The 26,332-nt window shown below is 39.6% G+C and overlaps 1 protein-coding gene and 2 non-coding genes across 3 annotated transcripts; 1 reads left to right on the top strand and 2 right to left on the bottom strand.

The window, feature by feature from the left end:
- Positions 1–3,500: 3,500 nt before the first annotated feature.
- Positions 3,501–3,603, bottom strand: LOC119042543 (U6 spliceosomal RNA). The gene has a single exon (XR_005081250.1). It is a non-coding gene; the product is annotated as a U6 spliceosomal RNA (small nuclear RNA).
- Positions 3,604–5,497: 1,894 nt separating this feature from the next.
- LOC119065892 (U6 spliceosomal RNA) lies at positions 5,498–5,604 on the top strand. The gene has a single exon (XR_005085664.2). It is a non-coding gene; the product is annotated as a U6 spliceosomal RNA (small nuclear RNA).
- Positions 5,605–13,950: 8,346 nt separating this feature from the next.
- On the bottom strand, positions 13,951–24,279 carry LOC128625752 (vascular non-inflammatory molecule 3-like). Its single transcript, XM_053664929.1, has 7 exons — positions 23,987–24,279; positions 23,741–23,871; positions 20,038–20,230; positions 17,143–17,434; positions 15,928–16,301; positions 15,088–15,261; positions 13,951–14,215 (listed from the first exon to the last, which is right to left on the bottom strand). Exons 1-7 carry the CDS (start codon positions 24,197–24,199, stop codon positions 14,087–14,089), a joined length of 1,506 nt encoding a protein of 501 aa, XP_053520904.1. The 5' UTR covers positions 24,200–24,279; the 3' UTR covers positions 13,951–14,086.
- Positions 24,280–26,332: the final 2,053 nt, after the last annotated feature.

Below are 26,332 nucleotides of genomic sequence, written 5' to 3'. Positions count from 1 at the left end.
AATATTTTCATAAATAGTATAGGGAGGGCTTTAGAGAAATTTTATAGATTTATTCTTTGGCTACCACAAATAGAAAAATAGAATGAAAGGAGGTATTCAGCTTCTAAATTTCAAGAAGGATATTTTGTCTTTCTGAACTCACTCTAAGACATTACACCTTGAATGTTAATTTCTTACTGAACTTGAATCTCTTACCCAAGTAATATATTCACAGAGATCTAGAGAAGACAGTGTTCTGCACACTTTTGTGTTGTAGGAGATGTGCTTTCATGCTATATCTCTTCTCCCTTCTCCATTCTTCCAAGTGCCCTAAAATGCAGAGAGCCAGTGAGAAGTAACTTCATCCCTCTCACCATTCTTGGGAGGGGGAGGCAGGGATAACCTATGGAAGTGATTTGTGATAGTGAATCTCCCACAGTGTGCTACTCAGAAACGTGTCTTGCATCTTAGGAACTCATGAAGACAGAGCCTGAATATACTGCTTGTGTGAACACAGCTTATGCTGGGTTACTGTCCACAAAAGTAAAGAGAAATAATAAGGAGGAAAGGGAGGGGAAAGAGGAGAGATGGATGAAGAAGGAAGAGAATCAAACATGGGAGGAGAAGGAGGAAGAAAAGAAAGAGGAAGAGAAAGAGGTAGGGAGAGGAGGAACCACTTTTATTAAACTTGAAACCAGCCACTGAGCTGGAGGCATTATGTAAAATCTCTCTTATGTTTATCCACATAAGAACTCTAAGTAACAGATACTATTATTATCATTGCTTTACAAAGAAAGAAACTGACAATTAGATTCTAAGTTACTACTGAGGAGCAGCAGTGGAATTTGATTCTAGATTTGTCTCTCTGGAGTTCCAAATGACTACCAAAAACTTGGGGAAAAAAGTTAAAATGAAGTGTTTTCCTTCTTTGTAGCTGATTTCCTCCACACACCCTCCAAATAGCTGGGTAGGAAAGAGTGAGATATCTATATTAGTGAGAACTTGACTTAACATCCACCTGTGCATAGGTGTCTAGGAGAATCTTATTAATTACAAGCTAAACCAATGGATAATATATTAACAGCATTTTAAAAACATTTTAAAATTAGTATTTGTAATTGTTCTAATTACAAAAATTATTATAGTATATTTTTATCAACAATCTTTGAAGATAATTTTACATACTTATTTCAAGTAAAATTAAATTACATGTACACTTAGACACATTTTTCAGACTATCATATTCTATTTTCTTGCCACAATGCTTTTATAATCCATCTCTGCAGCTAGATCTGAATATACACAATGACAGGCTTTCAATTAATTTTTATTCAGTTAGTTTTATGGTAGCAAATAACCCCTCAGTTACTTGTCTTTGATAGAGCAAGATAACATTTTATCATAAAAATGAAGAAAAAAATCAGTTGGTTCACAATTTTAGTTAAATCAACATTGTAATCTGTTAAAACAGTGTTCTGGGGTACTTATATTTTCATAACTCAATTCAAAGTTTGTCCAAACAACATGTCTACAAAGCCCATTGCCCAAACATTAACTATGTATCAGATAATCTGCCATTATATTAACAGGTGAGCCTTACTTGCTCTGGCAGTAGTTCAACATTTCTAGAAGGTTTGGTGGCTAAATAGTTATTTACCCTGATAAGTGCTCTTGCTATATTTAAGTGGCTGAACCACCATAAGGAAATAATTTTAATATTTAAAGAGCTTACTCTTCTGTTGACAAATTTTCATTGATCCTTCTAAATTTACCCCTTAAGTCTGAAATTTTCTCACTCTTTATGGTGACAGTCTTCTACCAATATCTCAAGGAAAATTTTATTCTCCATTCCACATCAACAGATATAATCAACTAAATTTAGTCTTTGTTCCAGGAAGTGTATATGCTTTATTATTAATCATATACTTTACTTTAGCCACCACCTTGCATTCTATCAAAGTCTGTGGCTATTAAAGCTATAAGATTGACTATGAAGAAAGTGAAATATAGCTCTTACAAAAGCAAGGATGCAATGAAAATCTGTCTTTAATAATAATCAATGCGGGGCTCACTCACTCTAAGCTCCAACACTGGGACTGCAGTTAATATAGGGGGGAAACTAAACTGACTGGCATCAGGTTAAGAGCTAGAGGAACGGCTTTCTCCCAGACAGAAGTGCTGGCAGAGGTCATTGGCAGAGGGCTCCAAAAAGAGGGTTTTTTTGGAGCCCTTCTTCCCCAGAGCCAGCGGGGGAGAGCTATATTTGAGTCTTCATCAACCTATTACTGATTGCCCCATCCCAATGATTCCCTGAGAACCTGCCCCACCCAACTTGAAGCCCAAGCTGTTTCCAGTGTCTTTTGCATTGAATGGCTGATCTTGAACCATGCTTCAGACTTTGCTAAATCTCTCAAACAAGTAGCATCTGACTCAGTGTTCCCCATACCTCTCCCTAAGTGGCCTCAGACTTGCCACTATTAGAAGCCAGAACTGGTTTACAGCTTGGCCTCTTCTGGGCACCTCCAAGCCAAACACAATTAGAAGACATCTACAAATTGCTGTGTAGCTCACGTGATGTTGTTCTTGGCAGAACACAGGCAGCAGCTGACCTCTGCTTGCACCTCCCAGAGGTCCAAGAGCCAGCACACCCAATGGACAATGTCAGACTACACAGATCAGAATACACATATCTCCTGTTCACTGAACCCATGCCTGATAAAAAAAGTTGGCACCCCTGACTTGTTCATGATCTTGGAGAGAAAGTTTCAACCTTTCACTACTGAGTACGATGTTGGGTGTGGGCTGGTCATAATGGTCCTTATTCTGTTGAGGTATGTTCCTTCTATATGCACTTTGTTGAGAGTTTTTAATCATGAAAAAATGTTGAATTTTTATCCAATGCTTTTTTGTGTATATTGAGGTGATGATATAACTTTTATCTTTCATTCTATTAATGATGTATTATATTTTTAGATTGTGTTCGTTCAACCACCATCGCATCCCAGGGATAACGCCCATGTTGCACAGTCTGTGATTCTTTTCATGTGCTGTCGAGTTTGGTTTGCTGGTATTTTGTTAAACATTTTTTGCATTTGTATTCATCGGAGATATTGACCTGTAGTTTTCCTTTCTTGTGGTATCCGTATCTGACTTCATTATCAGAGTAATGCTGACCTCATAAAATGAGTTTGGAAGTGTTCCCTCTGATTCAACTTTTGTAAGATTTTGATATAGATTGGCATTGATTCTTTAAATGTTTGGTAGTATTTGTCTGTGAAAGCACTTAGTCCTGGACTCTTCTTTCAGGGGAGGTTTTTGATTACTAATTTAATCTCCTTACTCATTGTTGGTCTTTTCTGATTTTTCACGTCTCATGATTTAGTCTTCGTAGATTGTCTATATCTAGGAATTTATACATTTCTTCTAAGCTGTACGATTTGTTGGCATATGATTGTTCATAGTAGTCTCTTATGATGCTCTGTGTTTCTGTGTTATTTGTAGTAATGTCTCCTCTTTAAAAACTAAAGATGTATCATCCCTCAGTAATTAACATCATCTTTGCGCAGGGCCAGTGCTAATCCTCTCTGCGCCATTCCAATTTTAGTACGTGCTGCCCAGGCAAGCACAGAAGAAGTTACTGCTTAATGGGTATGGAGTTTGAGTTTGGCTGGATAAAGACTTCTACAGGTGAATGATGGTAACAGTTGCACAGCAATAGGAATGTAACTAATATCACTGACTCTACATTCAACAATGGTTAAAATAATAAATTCTATGTTACACATATATTACCAGAATAAAAAAATGAGGAGAAAAACTTTTGGAGGTAAGAAAGGAGAAATCTTAACCAGGAAACTAGTGAATCTTTAGGAAAGAAAAGGGCAAGGAGAATTTAAAAGATGCATTTGGGGTCATAGGAGATAGAGTTCTGCACAAGGGGCCAAGAACCTGTTCAAAGTTTCATAGACAAGGAGGGACCATTAATAAAGCTTTGAGGACAGAAGTAACATGATATGAATTTTCTTTAAGATCAATAGGGCATCATGGTATAGAATGTACTAGAATGTTTAGATGCTAAATGTAGGGAAATCATTAAGAAGCTGTTTCAATAGTTCAGCCAAGAGGCAACAAGAGTTGGGCTAGGAGAGTGCCAGCCAGTATGGAGAGATGGGAATAAGGGGACATTTGTTAGTGTTTGAGTTTTTTATTTTTATTATATTACCAATAGTTGTCCCTACTGGTAATATGATAAAAAGCAATTGCAGTTTGGAAAAGTGGGACCTCAGAATATGTAGTAGCTAATCATATTTATCCTGTACTGGCACAACATTAAATAATAATGATAATAGTACTGGATTATTGAAGAATAGCTGAGAAGGCTGGGATGACTGTTGAATGAAAGAAAATGTGGTGCCATCTGCTGGCAATAGTAGTAAAAGCTTCCTTAGCGTTTCAAATCTAGATCATTAAATCTGCAGATTGGCACAAAACCATAGCAATCATCTACAAAACACATTTTTGTAAAAGAGTAAGAAAGATGGAAAAACACATCTAAAAATTATTTTAATGCATTTATGTAAGTGATCATTTGATAGTTTCCCCCCTCATTTGCTTCAATTATATATGAAATGCACAGATATAAATACAACACATTGAACCACTTGAAACATATTTCCCCAAGTCTTTCCAGGTCACCTGAAGTGGTAGAATAGGTACATGAAATAGAAGCCTGGTGTTTTGTGTATCTGAAACAGTCCTGATTATATACTTTCCTCCTGCCTCTATTATTCTTAAAAGTGCTTCATATACTCTAATATATTTCCATTTAAGTTACATTTCTCAGACTATTTGCTGTAGACAAAAAAATCTCCAAAAATTATTTGTTAAATCAAATGTCCTGATTTGGAGTGTAAAAATGCATTTTGGTAACATGAGCCTGAATTCTGCCTGTCATTTAAACCATAATATTTGCAGAATCCTTAAAGTTGCAGAGAACTCTGTCTTACTGCTATTGCAAACAGAAGAAGGAAGTGAAACAGAACAATTAAAATGTACTTCCTAAGACCTATTTCAAAGTGTTCAATCTCCAAGCACAATATAACAAAAATCATTAATTACTGAAGAAGACACTATCTTATAGTAAGTGCACATTAAATATTCGACAAATCTTTGCTGAATTCTTACCACATAAAGCACCAATCTAGGTACGTGAGCATCTGAAGAAAGGCCATTCTGGGCAGAGCTGCCCAAGCGCACAGTGTGGGAGGTACCAAAGTGGAAGATACAGAGGGTGCACTTCAAAATCATTTCATCTTTAGTGGAGAAACCATGTGTGCACAAAACCCTGAACTAACAGTACAAATAATATGCAATTGAATATCAAAATGCTTTTTCATACAACTCAGCTAATTAATAAGGTCTTTATTTGTTAACTTACTGAACTGATTGATTCTTTCATCTTTAAGCCAGCTCACGCTGATCACAGCTGCTGACATTCTTTGCATTAAAGGATGCTCTTATGCTCACTTCAGCAGCACATACACTAAAACTGGAATGACACAGAGAAGATTAGCAAGGCCCCTGCGCAAGGAGGACATGTAAATTCATGAAGTGTTCCATATTTCAAATAAATAAATGAATAAATAAATGAATGAACCTCCTTATGTAAGATTCCTATACACGCCCATAGTGTCAATCCTGGTGCGTAAGAAATAGTCAATGAAAAAATGTGAATAAGTAAATTCACCTTTGAGTTAGGCTACTGGACATGGGTTGTTTCTCAAGAAATCTGTAAGCTCTCTTCTGTGAGACAATGAAAGTTTCAGAGCCAACTGTTTCTCTCTAAGCCTCTTGGGAACTCTCAGGACTATACTGGTGTCCAGTTGTAACTGCCAGCCCACCACCATGGGGCCTCGTAACAACTACTGCTTCTGCCTTGTTCAGGTGGCTTCCAGCTTTTTTTTTTTTTTTAATTTAAACTGTCCTATTCTTCAGTTTTATAAGATACTACAAATGCTTCTGAAGGCATGGGAAGTATAAACATTATAAGCAATGATCTTCCACAAGATTTTTCCAAGTGAAGTAAGCTCGAGTTCATGATGGAATATTTTACAATCTGTCTTTTTACCTGTTGGGGAGATTACAAGGAATCCAGTTCACTTGAGGGTCCAGGATACCCTCCAGGAATGGGCAGATAGACCACCTTTTCAGGTTATGCCATAAATACCATATTTGGAGTCATAATAACATGTGCATCCTGTTATAAATGCAGCTCAATTAAAATATTTCTCAAATAAGCAAACAATCAAAGAGGGGCTGGCAAGATGACCCCCAAAACTGAGTGGCTGAGGAACAATTATTCCGGGTGCTATTCCCTTTCAATCTGATTTCTTTATTTTTATAATTTATTTTCTTTGTCCAACCACTTCCATTTTCCAGTCTTGATGTCATCCTTTATATTTACACACTTTTTCGTTTTTTCCTAAACATGAGTAGCTTTCCAGGCTTCTCACAAGTTCGCCATCTCCTGCACTTGTTAACTATAAACCTAGCTCTTCCTCCAAGCACGCCCTACCCTGGATTTAGGCAGATCCTTGTGCCTGAGGCTGTGGGATCAGTTTAGCACTCAAACTGTTACACTTCTCCTTTGCTGCAGCCCTTCCTGCTCCACCCCCTGCAAATGCAATTCCTGCTGCTCAGGAGGAGGGCACCTGGAGATGCAACCTCAGCTAACCAGGACGCCTCTGGGTGGGAGAGCCACCTTGAGGGCTGATGTCTGCACACAGAGGAATGCATATCGATAGGTATATATTATATGTATGTGTATCCTTGACTTTCGTGACACTTTATATCCCTTGTCCATGCCTGATCTATGAATATCTTATTTAAACCACCTTTGTTCAAACCACATATTTAAACTTAAGCCTTCATTTAACTCAAGGACTTACTAAGCATTAACATATAAGCATTAACTTTTTACAAATTGTTAGTTACAGAATAGTCTCAAAATGTACATTACAGCACAGGGAATGGGTCAGCAATATTGTGATGACGTGTGTGGGGCCAAGTGGGAACATGAAATATTGGGGGGACCACCCTGTACAGGACATGACTTTCTAACCACTGTCCTGTACATCTGAAACTAACACAGAATAACACTGAATGTAAACGGTAATTGCAAAATAAAAATAATTAATTAAAAACAAAAGCATATACACTTTTATCTGTGATTAAAATGAAGTATGAAATACGAAGTGTACAATACATACTGTTAAGTCATTTGCAACTTCGATTTGTTTTGGTGTTATGAACTAACCCCAAAATCTGTGCATTCTTAAAAGTACAGCAAGACCACTGATACTCTGAAAATAGCACCGGCCTCTGACCTGTTTATCTTCCACGCTCATCTGCAGCAGAAAAGAGCAACAAAGCTATTGAATTCACAGCAAGTCCCTTAAAGATCTGCTGCCCCTGAATGATAAACGAGCTGTTTTTTTAACTTTGTTTCACTATTAGGAAAGTAATAGTGTCCTTTCTCTAACACTTCAGTGAAGGAGGTAGGAGTCGGATTATAAAACAAAAGTTCTTGGCTACCCCGACATATATCTTCATGTATCTTAATACATATGTAATTACAGATGAAACTGACCCTGTCAGTGACCCTGTCTCTTGGAACCCCACTCTTTCACTTCAGAGAAGCCGGCACACTCAAGAAGAGGTACCTGTTCGGCTGCTGCTGTGACCACTCCCTCTGAAACACCCAGATTCTGTTTGTAAATACCAGCGCCTCTTCTTCTTGGGCCACTGGTGTTTGGGTATCATTGAGCAATAGTACTGCGAGCTCATAAACAGCTGCGATGAAGGTGTCCAAGGAGCTGGCTTTAAGACACAAAAAAACTGAAACTGCCATATGAGCCAGCAGCTGAGACGCAATCATGCTGATGGATGTCCAGACCACTGAAAAATAGAGCAAGTCCGGATACGTATAGCGGGAAGCTACAATAAGTCACACAGCTCTCAGAACTTAGTTCTTTAAAAACAAGTCACAGCATCCAATGTTAAGAAAACGTTATGGTTTTACATCACAAACACAATATAAATGAGGGCTGTGAGGAGAGGATTATTTAGGCTTCTCGCTGTGTAGAATACGGTCTTCTCCATGCACGCATGCTCCAGTCCAAATCCTATAAAAACTCCAGTCATCAGACTCATTGCCCAGGCTGCTCCAGAATGTCTTCATCTTCAGTAGTTTCAGCAGAAACCATACTACTTCCAAATAAGGTAACGTTTTACAGTACAGGTGGTCAGGACTTAGACGAGAATTTTTAGAATTCATGTTTTAGAATTCATTTTTAGAACTTTAACATACAGCAGTGTGTGCAAATAATTTGAAAGTGAATCGCTTTACAGTTTTGAAATTATTATATCATCATTTTTATTACTATGAAAATTACTTTAACATTTAGTGGCTTTGAACAGCAAGCAAGAATTATCTCACATTTCTTGTGAGCCAGGAATGCAGGGCCAGCCTAGGTAAGTGCCTCCTTCATAAGGCAGGAGTCAGACTTCGGACTACGGCAGCTGCGGTCAAAGGTCATCTGGGCCAGGAGTCGCTTCTCCGCTCCAGGCTCACTCACAGGGCCTATGGCTAGTCTCAGGTCCCCACTGACTATCGTCCAGGGATGTGAGCTTCTTGCCTCAGGCCTCACTGAAAGGCAGCTCACATCAATGCATCTGGTTTCCCTCAGAACCAGAAAGCAAGAGAATCCATTGAAGTTAGAAACCACATTCTCTTCGTTAATTTAACGTGGGAAGTGTCGTCCCATCGCTCCAGTTGTCTTCTATTCATTAAAAGCAAGTCAGCAGTTCCAGCCCTCACTCGACAAGAGGGGATGATGCCACAGCACATGAACGAGGCTGGAATCACTGGGGGCTGTATCAGAGGCTGCAGACCTTGGGGTTGATAGGGAAGTGTAAACAACGGCAGGGGAACAAGAGTAAGAACCGAAGAGAGAAATGGAGACCGGGGAGAAAATAATAGGAAAAAAGCTTATAGATTTTGATATGGAAAAAATAGGCAAATTTTGTTTCAGTTTCAAAATAAGTATAATATTTTTTATATTTACAGAACTACTGTTTATGATTATCTATTTTATTTCTAGATTTTATTTCAGATGGTGCTTTTATAGTTCAATTTGTAAATGGGCATATCTGACTTCTTTTAACCTCAGTACTATAATAAATTTCTTCTGTGGCTACCAAAGTGACAAGAGGCTGTGGCTGCCTGGCAAACACCGGTTCCCGCTACTTGCTAACAACCTGCTTTTGGTTGTCCATTCCCTGGTGGGTGGGGGATCCACATACTCCACAGTGAGATGTAATTGTTGCACAATGATTTATAAAAGGAGGCTCTTAAATAAAAGTTAAAACTGGAATGAGTTATCAAGAGATTAAAAGCATTGCTAGATGTTCAAAATATTCAATAAGAAACTCCCATTGGGTTTCCAGTCTGACATACAAAGGGCTTAGGAGTCATCTCTCCCATCTGCACAAGAAAAAAGCTGAACAACTGAAAATTAATACATTTTCTTAGATACAGCAGAGAATTGAGGTCACAGGACAAACCACTGCCCCAGCATTGGAGAGACAGGCTTACCTGTAGTGTAAATCCACTGTTGGGGCCAGTACTGGTGTCAAAAGAAAAAATTTCCAAACCTGCAGAGAATTTTTCTGAGTTTGAGCCAAAACTGACCACTGCCAAGAAGCAAGATCCCAAATGCTCTGGTGAATGACAGTTTTGCAGTTGCCATTCAGAATTAAGGAGGGGCTATAAGGAAAATTACATGAAGGTGCGAGACACCAAGGCAGGGATTGGATTACAACAGTTGACCAGATCATGTGCTCTCTTGAGGATGGCTTTCACTTCGAGGTCTCAAAAGAGGTGTTTCAAAGGTGTGTTAACCTAGATTCCCAGAAACAATGGACAGGTCTGCGTAAAAGTAAAGACTAACGTTTTACTAAAGAAGGTGTGTTACATGGGTGTGACTACTCACCTCGACCTGCCCAGGTAGGAATTTGTGAGCAGATCTTCCTGTTAGGTTACTTTCCATAGCACCCTTTTTCCTTCCACACTGGGATGTCACTGATGAATTGCTAGAGGCTCAATGTGGATCCACTTGACAGTTAAAAATTAGGGGGATTCCAGCGTCATGAAGGCACTCAAACTTTTGTGGGTTTTACCTCCAAGAAGTCCAACAGATTCTCTGGGCAAACAACTGGGAAAACAAAATAAAACAAAACAAAAGCTAATGCTTACTAAATAAGGGAGAGAAATAAACCCACTTTGAAATAATCCCTGACAATCCTTATCAAAAGCCTTCCCTCAAGGGAAACTATCTACCAATATAGCCTAACCAATGTGGAGAAGAGAAAAACCTCAACTCTAACCCTCCTGTCCTTTTGGTCTCAACTAAAGGGGAAAGAAAAAAGACTGAGAAGGATTTGTGAAGGTCACAGCCCAGGGGCACTGGCTCACTCCAAGAGAGACTTACTGAGCCGTAATTCTTTACTAGGCCAACAAGAAGAAGTGAGCTTCAGTAACACTTTGATAAGCCATCTAGAGATTGCCAAACTCCCCAAAGGCAGCCTAACTGCTCATACAGATTAGAAAGATTGGGGCAGTTGTCTCCACCAAGAGTGGAGAGCAGCCTTGATTAATACCTGCAGAGTCCTTCAATCAAACATGCAGAGGGAGAGAATTACCTCTTGAGAGGGGAAAATGTGACATCCTACTGCTTAGAGTAGGAACAAGATACACAGTAGTCTGAAATTTGCTGACAAAATAGTTATAACACTAAACGAGGCAGAAGGCCCCCAAAGGAAATCAGCAGTAAGCCTTGCCAAGAACAAGTGGAGAGACTCAGAAACAGGGAAAAAGTAGGGGAGTGTGGACAGCAGGACCAACAAAATGGAGTCACTCATGTCAACCAAGGCCAGTCAGCCAGGACACTTTTGTTCAAGAGGGAAACTACCTAAGGCAGAGCAGACACATCTGGCAGGGAGACACACCTAAGATATGTGCACATGTGACCAGAACAGCCATGTCTGCAGAACCGGACCAATCATAGATAGGCTCCTGAGGAAATACCCCACTTGCCATTAGGGGTGCCAAGAGACTTAACAAGGGACCCAGAAAGGTGGAGTGCAGCACTCTGAAGGGTCTAACTGAAGCAGGATTCAGACCACTGCTGAGACAGCCGAGCTCCACACACCAGAGTGCTGCTCCACACCACGCTGATCTTCCTTGGCATCAGCCGCTGCAGGCCCTGCCCTGCTGGACTGAGGACTTCATCTTCCCTGCTGCCCTCCTGCCTCTGGAGATCCTTCCTTGCAAGACACCGACGACTCCCTTGTCCACTGTGTTGCCTCCCGGACCTGCTGACTGGGACTCTGGAACTTGGGCCCGTTATACCCTACTAATTGCTGTGTGTGTTATGTTTCTCTTAGATGGTTAGAGTGTGAGGAAGATATTAATGCATATTGGTGTTCTACTTGAGTGAACCTGCATTCACTAAAAGCTGAGTGAATAGCATAGTTACCTTGTGTGACTCCTTTCTCTTCATTGGTGCCGGGGTTGTTCGGCAGGCAGCTAAGTTTCCCAGCTGACTTAGAAGAAAGACTGTATCGCGTGAACATTCACTGGAGACAGGGAGGACAAGGACTGAACAGAGTGGACACTGCCTCTTACATGTCTCTATGTCCCCAGCTCCTAGCACAGTGTACACATAAGACCTAATAGAAGTAGCTTTAAGGAAATAGACTGGTTCGAGGTACTCCAGATTGTTTGCTGCACAACTTTGGATAGTTTACTTCTCTTATCCGTTATCTCCTCAGCTTATCCAGGAAGTTGAGTGCAAATGCTGAACTCATTTGCAGGATGAGATATGCAAATGATGACCTCATTTGAGGATGAGATAGGCATTTGAGGACATCTGGAGGACTTTGCAGAGCATCGGCACACAGGCGTATATAGGTGTGCCTACCAATGTTTGTGCAGGTGCGACATTGTGATTTATAGTAAGAAATATGTGTTCGGTCTTTGTGTCCCACAAAGCTCCTAAAACCTTTGAATTTTCCTAAGTGAGGGGAGCAATAAGGGTGTCTTTTGTTATGTTAATAAGATCACGTTTGGAAAGCAACTAATAATGGAGTTCGTGTACCAGTGGGTCCGGCCATGGAATGAGAGGGACGGAATATTCAGCCCTGAAGTCCTTCTCTCGCCTCAGTGGGGGAGTGAGCGGGCGGGTAGGGTGGGGAGGAGGGCGGTTGTGGGCTTACAAAAGATGCAAAAGGTGAGGGGTGGTGAAGAAGGTGGGCCACCAGTACTAATGCAGCCTCCAGACCAGGAGAGAGAGAAAAGAAACCTAGAGAGAATCAACACTAGGCCATCAGGAGGAAATCAGGGGCACAGGGACAGTCCTAGGATTCTAGTGTCCCAGTCCCTGGAGAAAGATCTAAGAAGGATGGAAGCAGAGGCCAAGGACATTTCCTGGTTCCCAGAATGTTTCCAGCTTCCTGGACCTGGACTGAATTAAATTAGGTGGAAATAAACACCTGGGAAAAATCTAAGAAAGCAATTGTCATATCTTGTGTGGGGGAAAAAGGGTGTCCCCAAACTTAGAGTGGTCCTCAATCACTCCCACATATTCCAGAGAGCCCCACCCCCTCTCGTGTGTGTCTCTTTCCAGAGTTAATCAGTGACCAACCAGAAAAAGAACTCAGAGCCAGGGCCTGGGGACCAAAGGTAAACGGGGTGGGGGGGCGGGAAATGATAGGGTGGCCCCTCCTCAGGAAGATCCCGTCTAGTACAGCCTACAACAGATCCTAAGTACAGAAGGAACTTAGTCAGGATTGGTAGGTTTTAGAATAGAATAATTTCAGAAGGAAGCCTCATGTGGTCTGAAGGAGACAATTTATGTCTTTTTTAAGCTTTCATTCTAAGTATCAAATTTCCATACAAATAGACCATAATTGTGGAATAAAGAGATAATGGAATAATTTTAATTAGTTAAAAAGTTATTCACAATTGCTTAAAAGATGCCCTTATTTTTTTTCATTTTCTGTCTCTTAAATGAATTGGATCAAAAACCCTCTGTGTATTCGATGTTCACCCTTTGTATTTGCCAATGATGGAAAGAACACTTGTGAAAAAAAACAAGGAGAAGGTACAGAGATTCCCCATATCCCCCTGCTTTAACACATGTACCACCTCCCTGATTGTCAACATCCTCCATCAGTGTTCCATTCATTACGACTAATGAACACACTTTAGGGTTCACTGTGGTGTACATTCTATGGGCTTGGACCAATGTATAATGTATCCATCACTATGGTATCTTACAGAGTATTTTCACTCCCCCCAAATCCTCTATGCTCTGCTTATACATCCTTCCTCACTCCCTACCCAGCCAACCCATGGCAACCACTGACGTTTACTGTCTCCATGGTTTTGCCTTTTCCAGAAAGTTACATAGTTGAAACCATGTAATAGCCTTTTTGGTTTGGCTGCTTTTACTTAGTAATATGCATTTACATTTCCTCCATGTCTTCTCATGGCTTGATAGCTCATTTCTTTTTATCACTAAATTATATTCCATTGTCTGAATGTATCCCAGCTTCTTTATTTATCCATTTACCTACTGAAGGATATAGTGATTGCTTCCAATTTTTGGCAGTTATAAAAAAAGCTGCCATAAACAAACAAACAAACAAACAAACAAACAAAAAAGACACTTGTGCAAGCATTAGAGCAATTACCACAAGATTTTTCTAGGCCCCCGTCCCATTTAAATATATGTTCCATTGTACATATACATACTTATACATACTTAGATGCATCTACATGGAAGATGAATGCAGCTCCCACTCATGAGTGTGTGTTAGATCAAATATGTAAAATGTGAAAAACACATCTTTGTTTTCTAAATCTCCATTTATTGTTTCAGCAAATTTATGACATCTCTGTAAGCAGACTAAGGGCTCTCTCTCTTTCTTTCTTTTCTTCCTCCTTTTGTCAAGCTGATCCTGCAAGGGTGCCTGTAAAAGGGGATCATTCCGACTTCACTGGTCCCTGCCCTAACCGCGGAGCGTCCTTCTCAAACACTCTTCCATACAGGGCCATAGCTAAGACAGGCACAGGGGGTCCACTTCTACTCTTCAGACGTCCATCTCTCGAAATCTGATCAAAGAAAGCAAAGGATTAACTCCTGTGCAGAGCTTGGCTTCCAGCCCACATGCCTTTTCTGACAACATAGTCAATAGCACACGGATTTGGTGTCAGAAGACTCATGTTTCAGAAAACCTTATGTGAAAATGCAGCAAATAAATTTATTGCACCGGGGCTAAATAAGATAATGTATAAAAAAATAAAATTAAAAGTAAAAAAAAGATAATGTATAAAAAGAATTCTTTTAATTCATGAAGCACTACTGAAAATATTGATTATTACTATCATTATTACAACTTCTCAAAATAACACACCCATGAAATAAGCTGTAGATGTCTTATTTAATGTGTTTAACTTGGACCTTCTACCCTATGCAAATAAAGGGAACGTTAGTTGCCAGCCACCATCTACAATCAATAATTTTATTTTCATTTTTTTATAACTTTATGGCTGCCTTGGATGTCAAAATCATATTTATGTAGGAAAATGAATGCAAACTCTGCAGCGCGGCTTAAAGACAATCTAGAACCACACTTATATTCCATATCATAGCTTCCATATGCCTTTTTAAAAAGATTTTGTTTGTTTACTTTTAGGTTTAGGGGAGGGAGGGAGAAAGACAGGGAGAGAAACATCCAGTGTGGTTGCCTCTCAAGGCTGGCCTATAACCCAGGCATGTGCCCCAACTATGAATCAAACTGGCGACCCTTTGGTTCCCAGGCTGGTGCTCAATTCACTGAGCTACACCAGCTGGGGCTCCGTGCGTCTTTCAAGTGTTGCTTGTACAATGTGAGCCACAAAATTGAAATACTGACTTAAAGATTTTCATTATGTCATACTACCCTATCTGTTCAAAGAAATTTATCATCCTGAAAACGTCCTACCTCATAATATCTTTCAGGGCCAAGCTGACTCCCACTTAAAGTCAGTTGTGGGAAAACGTAACTTGTTCCAAATGTGCCACTGAGGGAGAATTCTTCAAACTTGGTAAAAGCAGACCCAATGGGCTTCCCGCAAGTGCTCAGGTCGGTGGTTTGACACTTCACTAACGCACATATCTATGTGGGCAAAGAAAAGAACCATGGTAAAAAATCTTGGAAATGTCTTCTCAGCAAAAAGCACAATTTCAATGAATAGAGAAATACATGTTAGGTTGCCTCTTAAGCAGATTTATTTGAATTGCAGATTATAACCTAAAATCAATTTACTGAGTCAGAATTAGCTCCGTTTTTCCAATGAAGCCAAATAGAATAGACTAGAATTTTAGAAATTAGAGTGCATTGCACATAATTACAGCTTTTCTAATTTGAATTGTTTCATAAATGCTTGTTTCAATTAAATGCCTTTTTTAACTCTGTCACACGTGTTGACTATGCTGGGCCATGATGTGAAATGGACTTCTTACTGTGAGCTCTAGTGGAAGAGCAGTTTGAAAAACACTGCTCCACAGTAACCTGACAGAAAAGGAGAACACATGCAAGTAGCACCTTTGAGAACTTGAAACTGGCCTGCTGAGAACTAATCAACCTGCTTTATGTTTTTCCTTTGCAACCAAGAGAACTAATTCTATTCTTGCTCAGACTGAACAAATAAAATGTTGGGGGGTGCGATTCAATGATATATGTAAGATTATTACAATGAACTGTATCCAACACAATTTTTAAAGAAATGCCTAGAAGATTAAGTAACAGAGAAGCCACTCTAACATATTTAAGCATTTCTACCTGTAAGTAATATTGGCCTTCTACTGTGTGCAGTCCATCAAAGGCCCCCAGTGCATACGACTCGTCTGTTCGCTTTTCAGACATCTTGTAAGTTAAGTGACAGCACAGGTCTTTCTGGCAAACTGTGTAATTTCCTGCACTTCTCTTAAGCTCTGTGAAAGTGAACCGGTCAAAATAAAACATCCCTGAGAAATCGGACTGCTCAGACGAGAATGGCCTGATGCCTTTGGCATAAGCACCCCAGTCAACAGGTGCAGGGTAGGTGGGTTCATTTCGAGGCCGGGACTTCAGTTCTGAGAGCATCAGCTGGCCACTCTCTGTTTCCATGTCGTAGTGATACACGTTAACTGCTTCGGGTGAGTAGATTCCGCTCCCTATAGGTGACACAAAGAAACACAAATATTGACAAATGAATAGAGTTATTTCCATAGGAATATAACATAAAGTTACAAAAGCAAAAGGATTTTCAAAATAGGTAAGGAGATAGCTGTTACATTGACATTAAGTTCCAGTTTGACTCTCACTCTGCTCTGAAATGATCATTTGACTTTGATGGTTTTCTTTCTTTCTTTTTTCATAAACTATCCTTTTTCTAGCCCATTGAAAAACAAACTAGAAAATTTCTCAAACATGAAGAATAACTGTAGCTCTGCACTGACTTAATTCATTTGTTTGAGATTCTTCCTCTGGATCAATGAATAACAAAGTGGTCAAGAGGAAAGCCTGAGTTACCTCAAGCACAGCTACCTCAGGGCGGGGTAAAAGTAGGTCTACAGTTGTGAGGATGTGAAACACGGAGTTTATTCTTGTTTATTAATTATTTTATTATTTTCCATGCAAACTATAAACCTACTTTTGCCCCACCCTGTATAAAAGATAAACTCCAAAAGCCTGATCAAGTCTAAAGCAATTTGATCACCTCAATAAAGTTTATTTTAATATCTCTAATGAACATCGGCTGCCAAGTTCGTTAGATTTGGCTTTGGTTTTTTCTGCTTTAACTCCAATTTTGTCTCATGTGACATTGAGATGACCATGTTTGCATCCTTCTTTACTCAAGAGCTAATGTTCCATTTAAGGAACATTGGTATAGAAACCCTTGCAATTATTAATCTTGTGACATTAGAGTTAATAAAGCAATCACTAAGGAAAGACAACCAATGAAGACTTCCTAAGACTGTCACTGCCACTCAGTGCACGTCACGTGTGAGTTACCTGTCATATGGTTGGTGGTGTTGTGGGCATTTGCTGCAAGCAGGTTAACTCCCATGGCTCTGGCCCATGCGGAATGAAAGGGCACCGCTGAGAGGAGGGGCAGCAAGTTGCCCCAGGCCGTGGGAAAGAGAACACTGTCAACTTGCAACTTTTCTACCAGCACTACGGCTGGATCATAAGAAAAAATGTCGAAGCAGGTGAAAATGCCAAACTTCCCAAAAGGAGTGCCAAAGGTCACAAGTTCTAAATCCTTGGGGAAATCAAACTGAGTTTCAGGTGCATAAAGATTGTACTGTTAACAATAAGCAAAGAAGGAGAAAGTAAGAACACTGCCAAATAGATCTGATCATTACCCATAAAACCTGGCTTCTATGCATACTAATGTACATATTTTAAACTGTTATGCATAAATATTTGTAAGTCATACCCAGTATACATACCCAATATGCTGTCTATGAGTTTTCTAACTGCAATGTTAATCAAAAACCCATTTTTCCATAACCATGGATTATGTCTATATCTATCTATAAGTGATATTTAGAAGGTGAATAATTCTGTCTTAAACTCATAGGTTGAAATTTGAATCTGACAAATTTCAGACTCTTTTCCACTGTACTCCTTAAATACCATAAGCTCTGGCCATGTAAAGTCTGCCACATTAATAAAATTCATTTTGCCATGCCTCCTTATGATATCTCTAGGTTTGTGCAAGTGAAGTCGATTTAAAATTAATTTATATCCTGCTACTTTGCTGAATTCATTTGTAAGTTCTAGTAGTTCCTTGGCACAATCTTTGAGGTTCTCTGTGTGCAGTATCATGTCGTCTACAAAGACAGTTTGCATCTTCCTTTCCAATTTAGATGCCTTTTAGATCGCTGCGTCTAGGATTTCCAGTACTATGCTGAATACGAGAAGTGAAAGCAGACATCCCTGTCTTGTTCCTGATCTTAAAGGGAACACTGGTAGTTTTTGCCTATTGAGTATGATGCTGGCAGTGAGTGGGTCTGTCATATATGGCCTTTATTATGTTGAGATATATTCCCTCTATTCCCACTTTGCTGAGAGTTTTTATCATAAACGGGTGCTGGATTTTATGAAATACTCTTTCTGCCTCTATTGATACAATCATTTGGTTTTTATCTTTCATTTTGTTTATGTGGTGAATCACGTGTATTGATTTGTGAATGTTGTACCATCCTTGCGTTCCCAAAATAAATTCTGCTTGATCATGGTGTATGATCTTTTGGATGCATTGCTGTATTCAGTTTGCTAATATTTTGTTGAGGATTTTAGCATCTATGTTCAGCAGGAATATTGGGCTGTAATTTTCTTTTTTTCTTTTTGTTTGTAGTGCCTGTATCTAGTTTAGGAATTAGAATAATCCTGGCTTCTTCAGATGAGCTTGGGAGTCTTCCCTCCTCTTGAATTTTTTGAAATAGTTTGAGAACAAGAGATGCTACCTCTTCTCAGAGTGTTTGGTAAAATTCACCTGTGAAGCCATCTAATCCAGGGCTTTTGTTTGTTGGAAGTTTTTAAATTATCGCTTCAACCTCATGTGGTATAATCTGTCTATTCAGATTCTCTGATTCTTCCCGATTTAGTTTTGGAAGACTGTATGTTTCTAGGAATTTATCCTTTTCATCCAGGTTGTCCAGTTTGTTGGCATGTCATTGTTCATAATATTTTCTTACAATCCTTTGTATTTCTCTGGTGTTGGTTGTTATTTCTCCTCTTTCACTTCTGATTTTATTTATTTGGGTCTTCTCTCACATTTTCTTCATTGGTCTGGTTAAAGGTTTGTTAATCTTGTGTATCTTTTCAAAGAACCAGCTTTTGGATTCATTCATATTTTATATTGGTTTTTTAGACTCTATTTATTTCTGCTCTGATCTTTATTATTTCCTTCCTCCTACTCATTTTAATTTACAGTCAATGTAATAGCTAGACCTTGATAGTTAGTAAGCTATTAATGTATTTTTTAGCCTCATTATTGCTCCACAACTTCATTTCACCTGGACTCAAGAGTACAGCATGTGTTTAGCTCAGGTTTTTATTTGGCCTGGTTGTACATATGCGTGCTCTCTTGACAGCACCGCCCCCCAGGGAGGCCCCTGTGCTCCTGCACCCTCCCTCAGTGGTAGCCCATCCTTCATTCCACAAGGATCAGCTCAAGAAAGGCATGTGTCCTAATTGGAGCCCAGTATAATGAGGCTTTTGAGGGGTTTTTTAGCAAAAGAAATACACTCTTCCTCTGGACTTTGTTGGTACAAGGATGGGAGCTTCTTGTTGAACATCCATGGTGCTTGTAAAAAGATGGCTAGCTTTAAAAAATCAAACAAACCTGTAACAAAGGACTGAGAGAGCTGGAGAAAAGGATGACATCTTTTGAGCCCCTAAGGGAGAGACCACATCTGAAACTAGACCTGCCCTTTCTATGATTTCTGTTTTTCAAGTACATAAGCAAGGAAATTCCACTGATGGGGGGAGTAAACCAGTTTCAGTTGTGTTTCTCTGTTACTGTATTGTAATTTTTTAAAAGTTATAGTGGAATGAATGACTAAAGCTTAGTACAAAATGTTAACAAATTGGACCAAAAAACTAATTCTAGAATTAAATCATCATTGAAACAGAGCATTTTTCCTTCTCAGAGAATACTAAAAACTTTGGGAAACTATTGTTACTGTTTCAATATTCTGCCATATTCTATTTTGTTCCTAATTTAGATCCAGAACCCTTTATGAAACCAAAATAAATCAAATCCTTTTCCAACTAAAATGTAATAATTAAGAAATGTCTTTACAATAGTTCTCTCATCAACATTCAACAGACAAGTATACATGCATAGCAAAAACAAGAGAAGTAAATCAATTTAGCTAAGGCATAAATAATTCTCACCTTATGGTAGCGTGCCACCAGCCTGCCCTCAGAATCAAATACTACATTAGTGTTGTATTGGTAACGGCCATCAGGGGGACACTGGAGGTCACTGGCATTGCATGGCTTCTTGTCCCCAATGTTTGCCACGACGTAGATAGAGTTGTGCTTGGCCAGGCAGCTGAGTCTTTCTTGCACTGGGGCATAGCCAAACCTAATTCAATAGATATTGCTTTAAACTTAATATATTTTAGTAATTTCTGAACTTTCAAAGTGACACTTTATTTGCCTGTTAGGTATAATGCAACAGCTCTAAGTTAAGAATCACTAGAACAGATATAAAAACTCACATGCTATATAATCTTTATTTTTTTGAAAGCTAATGTATTTTATTGTGCCAGACTCCAGATGGCAGTGAGAGATGGAAGCACAGAAAAGATGGTGGAGGAAGAAGAGAAAGAAGAAAAGCACACTTTCTCTTATCAAGTGCTCCAGGAAGGCAAATAAGGGCTTGAAATGTAACAAACTCTTCTAATAGGGAGGACCTTTTCTATAATCTGAGCCATAGTCTTACTAGGAGGCAGTAAGTATTGATAGTTGGCCCAATATAAATCATCCTCTATAGAATACAATTGCAGCATCTTGTACTAGAAATATTTTATTAAAAATGAAGAAAGAAAGAAAAGAAGGAAGGGAAGGGAAGGGAAGGGAAGGGAAGGGAGAGGGAAGGGAAGGGAAGGGAAGGGAAGGGAAGGGAAGGGAAGGGAAGGGAAGGGAAGGGAAGGGAAGGGAGGGGAGGGAAGGGAAGGGATGGGAAGGGAAGGGAAGGGAAGGGAAGGGAAGGGAAGGGAAGGGAAGGGAAGGGAAGGGAAGGGAAGGGAAGGGAAGGGAAGGGATGGGAAGGGAAGGGAAGAAGGCACTTCTCTGTTCTGGGTCAGATTTCTCATGCAACATAGTAGCTTCCTTTCTACCTTGGAGGGCCCTTGTGAAAACCCCCTAGATAAATACACACTATAAAATTGCTTTTCAAAGCAATGCCAAATCCATTCCATTTGCATTAAATATCTAGGATATTTATCCTAGAAACAAGAAGGGATTGAGATGATGAAATAGATGGAATGATAACTGACTTCAAGTACTGTACTTGGAAGGCTCTGAATGTCCATAATTCATCTGAAGATGAGTCATGAACATTAACATACTACAGAGGCATTACAAAGACCAAAGGAAGTCGTAGAGAAATTTCAGTAGGAAATAAGATAAAAATTTTTAGCAACCAGAACACTTGGTCAAAGAAGTGAATTTACTAGTCACCGTATACTTCAAGTGTGATATGGTGCAGTCAGGCCCTCGAGGGCAATGCAGTCAGCATGGACCAGTGCAAATGGGTGTGAGGCATTCCAGCCATGCTCATTACTGATTGGGAGACCCTGAGCCTCCTTTTGTTTTAAATCCTCACTTGAGGACATGCTTATTGATTTTAAAGAAAGGGCAGAAGAAGAGAGATGGGGAGAGAAACATCAGTGTGAGAGAGAAATACCTATCATGACTCTCACACATGCCCTGACTGGAAACAGAACCCGGAACCTGGAAACATGTGCCCTGATTGGGAATTGAACCTGGGACCTTTGGTTTATTTACCACGCTCCAACTTAACTGAGCCACATTGGCCAAGGGCCCTTAAGCCTCCTTTTACTGTCATATTTCAAATGGAAATAGTTATACTTGATGCATAAATTGAATGAGATAATGTGCTTAGTGCATGAGGTACAGCTCCTGGCATCAAACAGGTGTTCAATAAATAAGTAGTGGCCATTACGGATTTTGTAACTACAAGAAGACAGCCCTGTAAACTGATGATTTTATTGCTTTAGGGGCTATTCAGGATCTCTCCGTGATCTCTCAGCTCTTCTGCAATTAATGTTAAGTTGATCTTTGACTACAAAGAACAGCTTTATGACTATTATTTTAGACTACTTCTTTTATTTTCTGGAAAAATGAGGCATACTGTCAACATTCACATTTATTAAGACCTTCAATAAAATTATTATATAATTTGTTTAATTTTTCTTTTCTTGGCTAAATAATTAGGGTAGTTGAATATTTCCTATTAGCTCTGCATGAGGGAAGCCCAGGGAATCATGGGACATGTTAATAATCTAACTGATAGTATTTAAACATGGGAAAATACCACATGGCCCTGCTAGTATCCATTTTAGGGACAAATATTACCAGGGAAGAAACAATAGCTTCTGTTCTTTACTAATATTACCATTCTATTAAATACTGGATTTCTCCTTTTTTATAACTCAGAGCTGAAAACCTGTCTTTTGAATAAGTGTCTACAAGAGTCAATGATGTTAAAGTTTCATCAGTCACCTACCTTCCTAACTTAAAAATAATTTGTTAGATATTAATTAGGCTTCCAGACATCTTTGCCCTGGGAAAATCAGTTTTATCAGCTCAGACAAATAGGGTGTGTTTTAGTATAAGCCTCTGGACTGAATGCAAATAGTGAGTCCTTCCTGCTCCGGGAAAATCCCTCAAAGCACATAAAAACTGAGTCATGGTTGCATGACTCCTGTAAGCACTGACTGTGAGACATTCAGAGAATATTTTTCAAAGGTGAAAATCCCAGGGTGAGACTTGACTCACATAGTAGAGCTCCTACATTGCAGCCTTGGAGAGTCCCAATCGATTTCAAATAGTCCCAATCGATTTCTGTATTATTTAAATTCCTCATTTTGTGCAATAGATACGGTTTTGAACAGAGGCATGTAAATCTAAAATTAGCAAATTAAATTACTTTTTAATGCATTGGTTTTGCCATTTCAAGGGCTTGTATATGGACTATTTTAAAAAGTAAATACACCTAAAATAATCTATTTCACAAATCCTTCTTATGTTCGATACATTTTTTAAAAAATTATGTCTAATCTAAAGCTACAAATAATTACTAGAATTTCTGAAAGGACAAGAAAACAAGTTCTTTCTGTTGAAACAAGTAATAATGATGGCTAACATTGGATAATGCGAGAAAGTGTACAGATTGTTGTGTATTTCTTCACTTGACTTTCTTGTCTACTCTGTAAAAGAAGTAGAAGAGGAAGTTTCTTTATCCCTCTCCTACGGGTAAAGAAACAGAGATGTCCCGGACTATCAAGCACTTGGGCTATCTATCACACCTCACTCAGGTAGGAAGTGGTAGACTGTGGTCTCAGAGAAAGCACTTCCTTTTTTGAATACTATGCAATTTCTCAACTCAACATACTGATGACATTGCAAATGATAACAGTATCAAAGCTCTTTGAAAACATAGCCCGTTCATCTTTTTACCATTCTTAAAAAGGAGGCATGCGTTCATGGGTGAATCAACTTAAATTTGGGAACATGGTCCTAGATATCACAACTTTCTTACTATGTGGAAATTCGAGTAAGCATATCTATGGTAAAAACCACACATACACACACACATACATACATACATATTACTCATTAAAGAAAAAATTACAATAAATAACCAACTAATCATCACCATCTCAAGTCATTTGCCAAACAGCTGTCATGTGCCAGATGGCACACATTATGAAGCATCTGCGTCTAAGCCAGTGCCATAGATTGATTATTTCTTAACAAGAATACTAACGAAGCTTACTGAATTTGCTGTTGGTATTGTACAGTGTCACATTTTTTTCCAAAATCAAAGGATAAGAAAGGATGTTACCTCTGAGGTTCTTTACATGGAATCCAATTTACTTCCGGGTGTGGGATGTCTTCCAGATAGGGGTAGATGGTCTCCCTCGTGAAGACCCAGCCATAAACTCCGTCTTCTGGGGTCACAATAATATGTGCACCCTGCCCAAAGAGGTGGGAACAGAGAAGTTTCTCATCAATTCTAAACACTGACGCGTTATCAAGTTTGGAATTTCCTTTACGGCATCCCAGCCAATAAAAAAAGGGCAATCAATACCTGCCTGGCTGCCAGTTTCACTGCTTTCTCCAAAACATCCATATTCTTGTTCATCAGGAGCAAAGCTTCTTCTTTGGAAACAGGTGTTTCTGTTTTATTTGGTAATATAACAGCATGTTCATACACTGCAGCAATGAAAGTGTCTGTTGCACTAACACTCAGGACAAACGCGGCAAAAATTGCCACAAATTTTAGAAAATATGATGTAATCATAGCTACAATTTAGTATTCTTTGATAAACTCACGTTCTTATATTTTCTGTCACTGGAAAACTTTTGGTTAAAGCCCTGCCTGCTCTGAGCTATTTATATTTTCTCATAAATACTTTATGCAATTGCACAGAACACATTGCACAGCATTGAGAAAGGATGTTGCACAAGAAAGCTGACAGCCAGGATTACATCACTGGATTCACGTAAGAGTACAGTGCTGTTGTTGACACTGTTCCAAGGGGTGCCCAGCTCTAAAGGAGGAACTAATGAGCTGACTGCATGAGTCTACCCCAGGCTAAACTTCTTTTCTTTTAATAAAATACATTTTCCTGGTAGGTCATTGTTTCCCATAATAAGGCCAATACTGGACCATTGTAGAAGGCCAGCATCATAACAATTATGTTGCAAATTTATGTATATAAATGTGATAGACACTGAACAGACTGCAAGGCAAAGCCCCAGGTTAACAGAGCTCACAATATAACAAGGAAGAATGTAATAGAGAATAAAAACTTTATACTACTCTGACTTACCATGAAGTAGAATTAAATGTACTAACAAACATAAAAAGGACTCACATGCTGACAGTTTCCTCATAAGTATGTTGCAGGCATCGGAAGTTCCAGTTCTTGCTTACACCAGAAACATCCTTGACCATGACTTTGGTTGATGCACATTGCCCAACTGCAGCAATTGGGCTGCCGCTGACCAGTTCCAGGATGCTGGTATATGGGGACCAGCAAGGGTACTGCCTGTGTCAGAAACATTTTTTGTAATAAGTTTTTAGCCCTGGCTTGCTTGGAACCATCCTGCCTGGTTTCAGGAGCTGTAACCAGGTGAAAAGGCCCCATGGCTAGGGGACCTTGGGACCGTAAGCCACCAAGGAAACAAAACTTATCCTCCTGGCAGGGATGCAGCCTCTACCCCCTTTACTTCACCCTGCTTGGCCCCTGAAGGATGGCTGGATAGTCAATGACAGGTAAGATTCTTCAAGAAAGGAAGAACTGAAGACAGGCACAGTCACCAAGGAGCCATCAGGGAAGGATTTAGGGGATTGTGGAGGAGGGACAAAAACCCCTCACCCCTCTGCTCTGTTATAGCCTGAGTCCTCATTTTATCTGTACAAAGTCTCCTAATCTCTTGGCTGTCTTGCTTCCCCCGCCTGATTCAGGCCTGAAACAATGCTGAAGCAGGGCACGGCCCTGTGCCAGAACCCACGGTTCCCAGCGGAGGGTGATCAGGCCTAAGAAAGAACGGATGAAGTCCTGTGAAACCTGATTTGCTTAGAATGTCCTCAATTTAAATGCTAAGGGTCCAAGCACAAAATAAGTTTGTTTCTCCTGGTTTTACAGCCGATTGGCAACACCCCATCTACCAGACCCTGACCCAAAGGACCCACATCATCCCAGAAATGTTATCTGTAAACCATGCCTCCTTCCTTTGTTATGCACCTGTATGCAAGCTAAACTCAATAAAAGCCCATTGAGAGAGAGGCTAAAGACCTTTCTCCTCTGAAAGACTGGTCAGCCTTTCCTCCCAAAGCAGATCATGTCTTGGTAGACTTATTCTCATCCAACAGCAGCTGGGGGGGGCTCTGTGGGTGGAGCCTCCCCACACTAGCTGGAGTAGCTCAGGGGATTGAGCACAGGCCTGCAAACCAAAGGGTCATTGGTTTGATTCCCAGTCAAGGCACATGCCTGGATTTCAGGCCAGGTCCCCAGTAGGGGGTCTGTGAGAGCTAATAACGCATTGATGTTTCTCATCCTCTTTTTCTCCCTCCCTTCCTCTCTCTATATAAATAAAGAACATCTGTTTTAAAAAGTAAATAAATTTTTAAATAACTCGCAATGTGCATTTGTTTCATAAGAAGACTCCATAAGGCTGTGCTATTTCTAAGGCCCAGGCAAGCTCTTTCTTGAGTCCAATGGGGCTTCCCTCCTCTCTTTTTCTTGCACATCACATTGTCTTCTATGGAGTAACTGCCACCCACTATTTTTTAGGTTACTGTACCCAAGACTAGTACAGGCCTATACCCAAAGTACAGGCCTTTGCATTTAAAAGTATTATGTAACTCACTATGCAGAATTAGAGCAGGATAACAAAAACAAGGAAGTGCATTTGTCCAAATGATGGT

The sequence above is a fragment of the Artibeus jamaicensis genome, unplaced genomic scaffold (genome assembly GCF_021234435.1).
Source record: "Artibeus jamaicensis isolate MK-2021 breed Jamaican fruit bat unplaced genomic scaffold, CSHL_Jam_final contig_387, whole genome shotgun sequence".
Lineage (NCBI taxonomy): Eukaryota > Metazoa > Chordata > Mammalia > Chiroptera > Phyllostomidae > Artibeus > Artibeus jamaicensis.
Note: the sequence above shows the minus strand (reverse complement) of the source record. Positions and strands in the feature narration are given on the sequence as shown.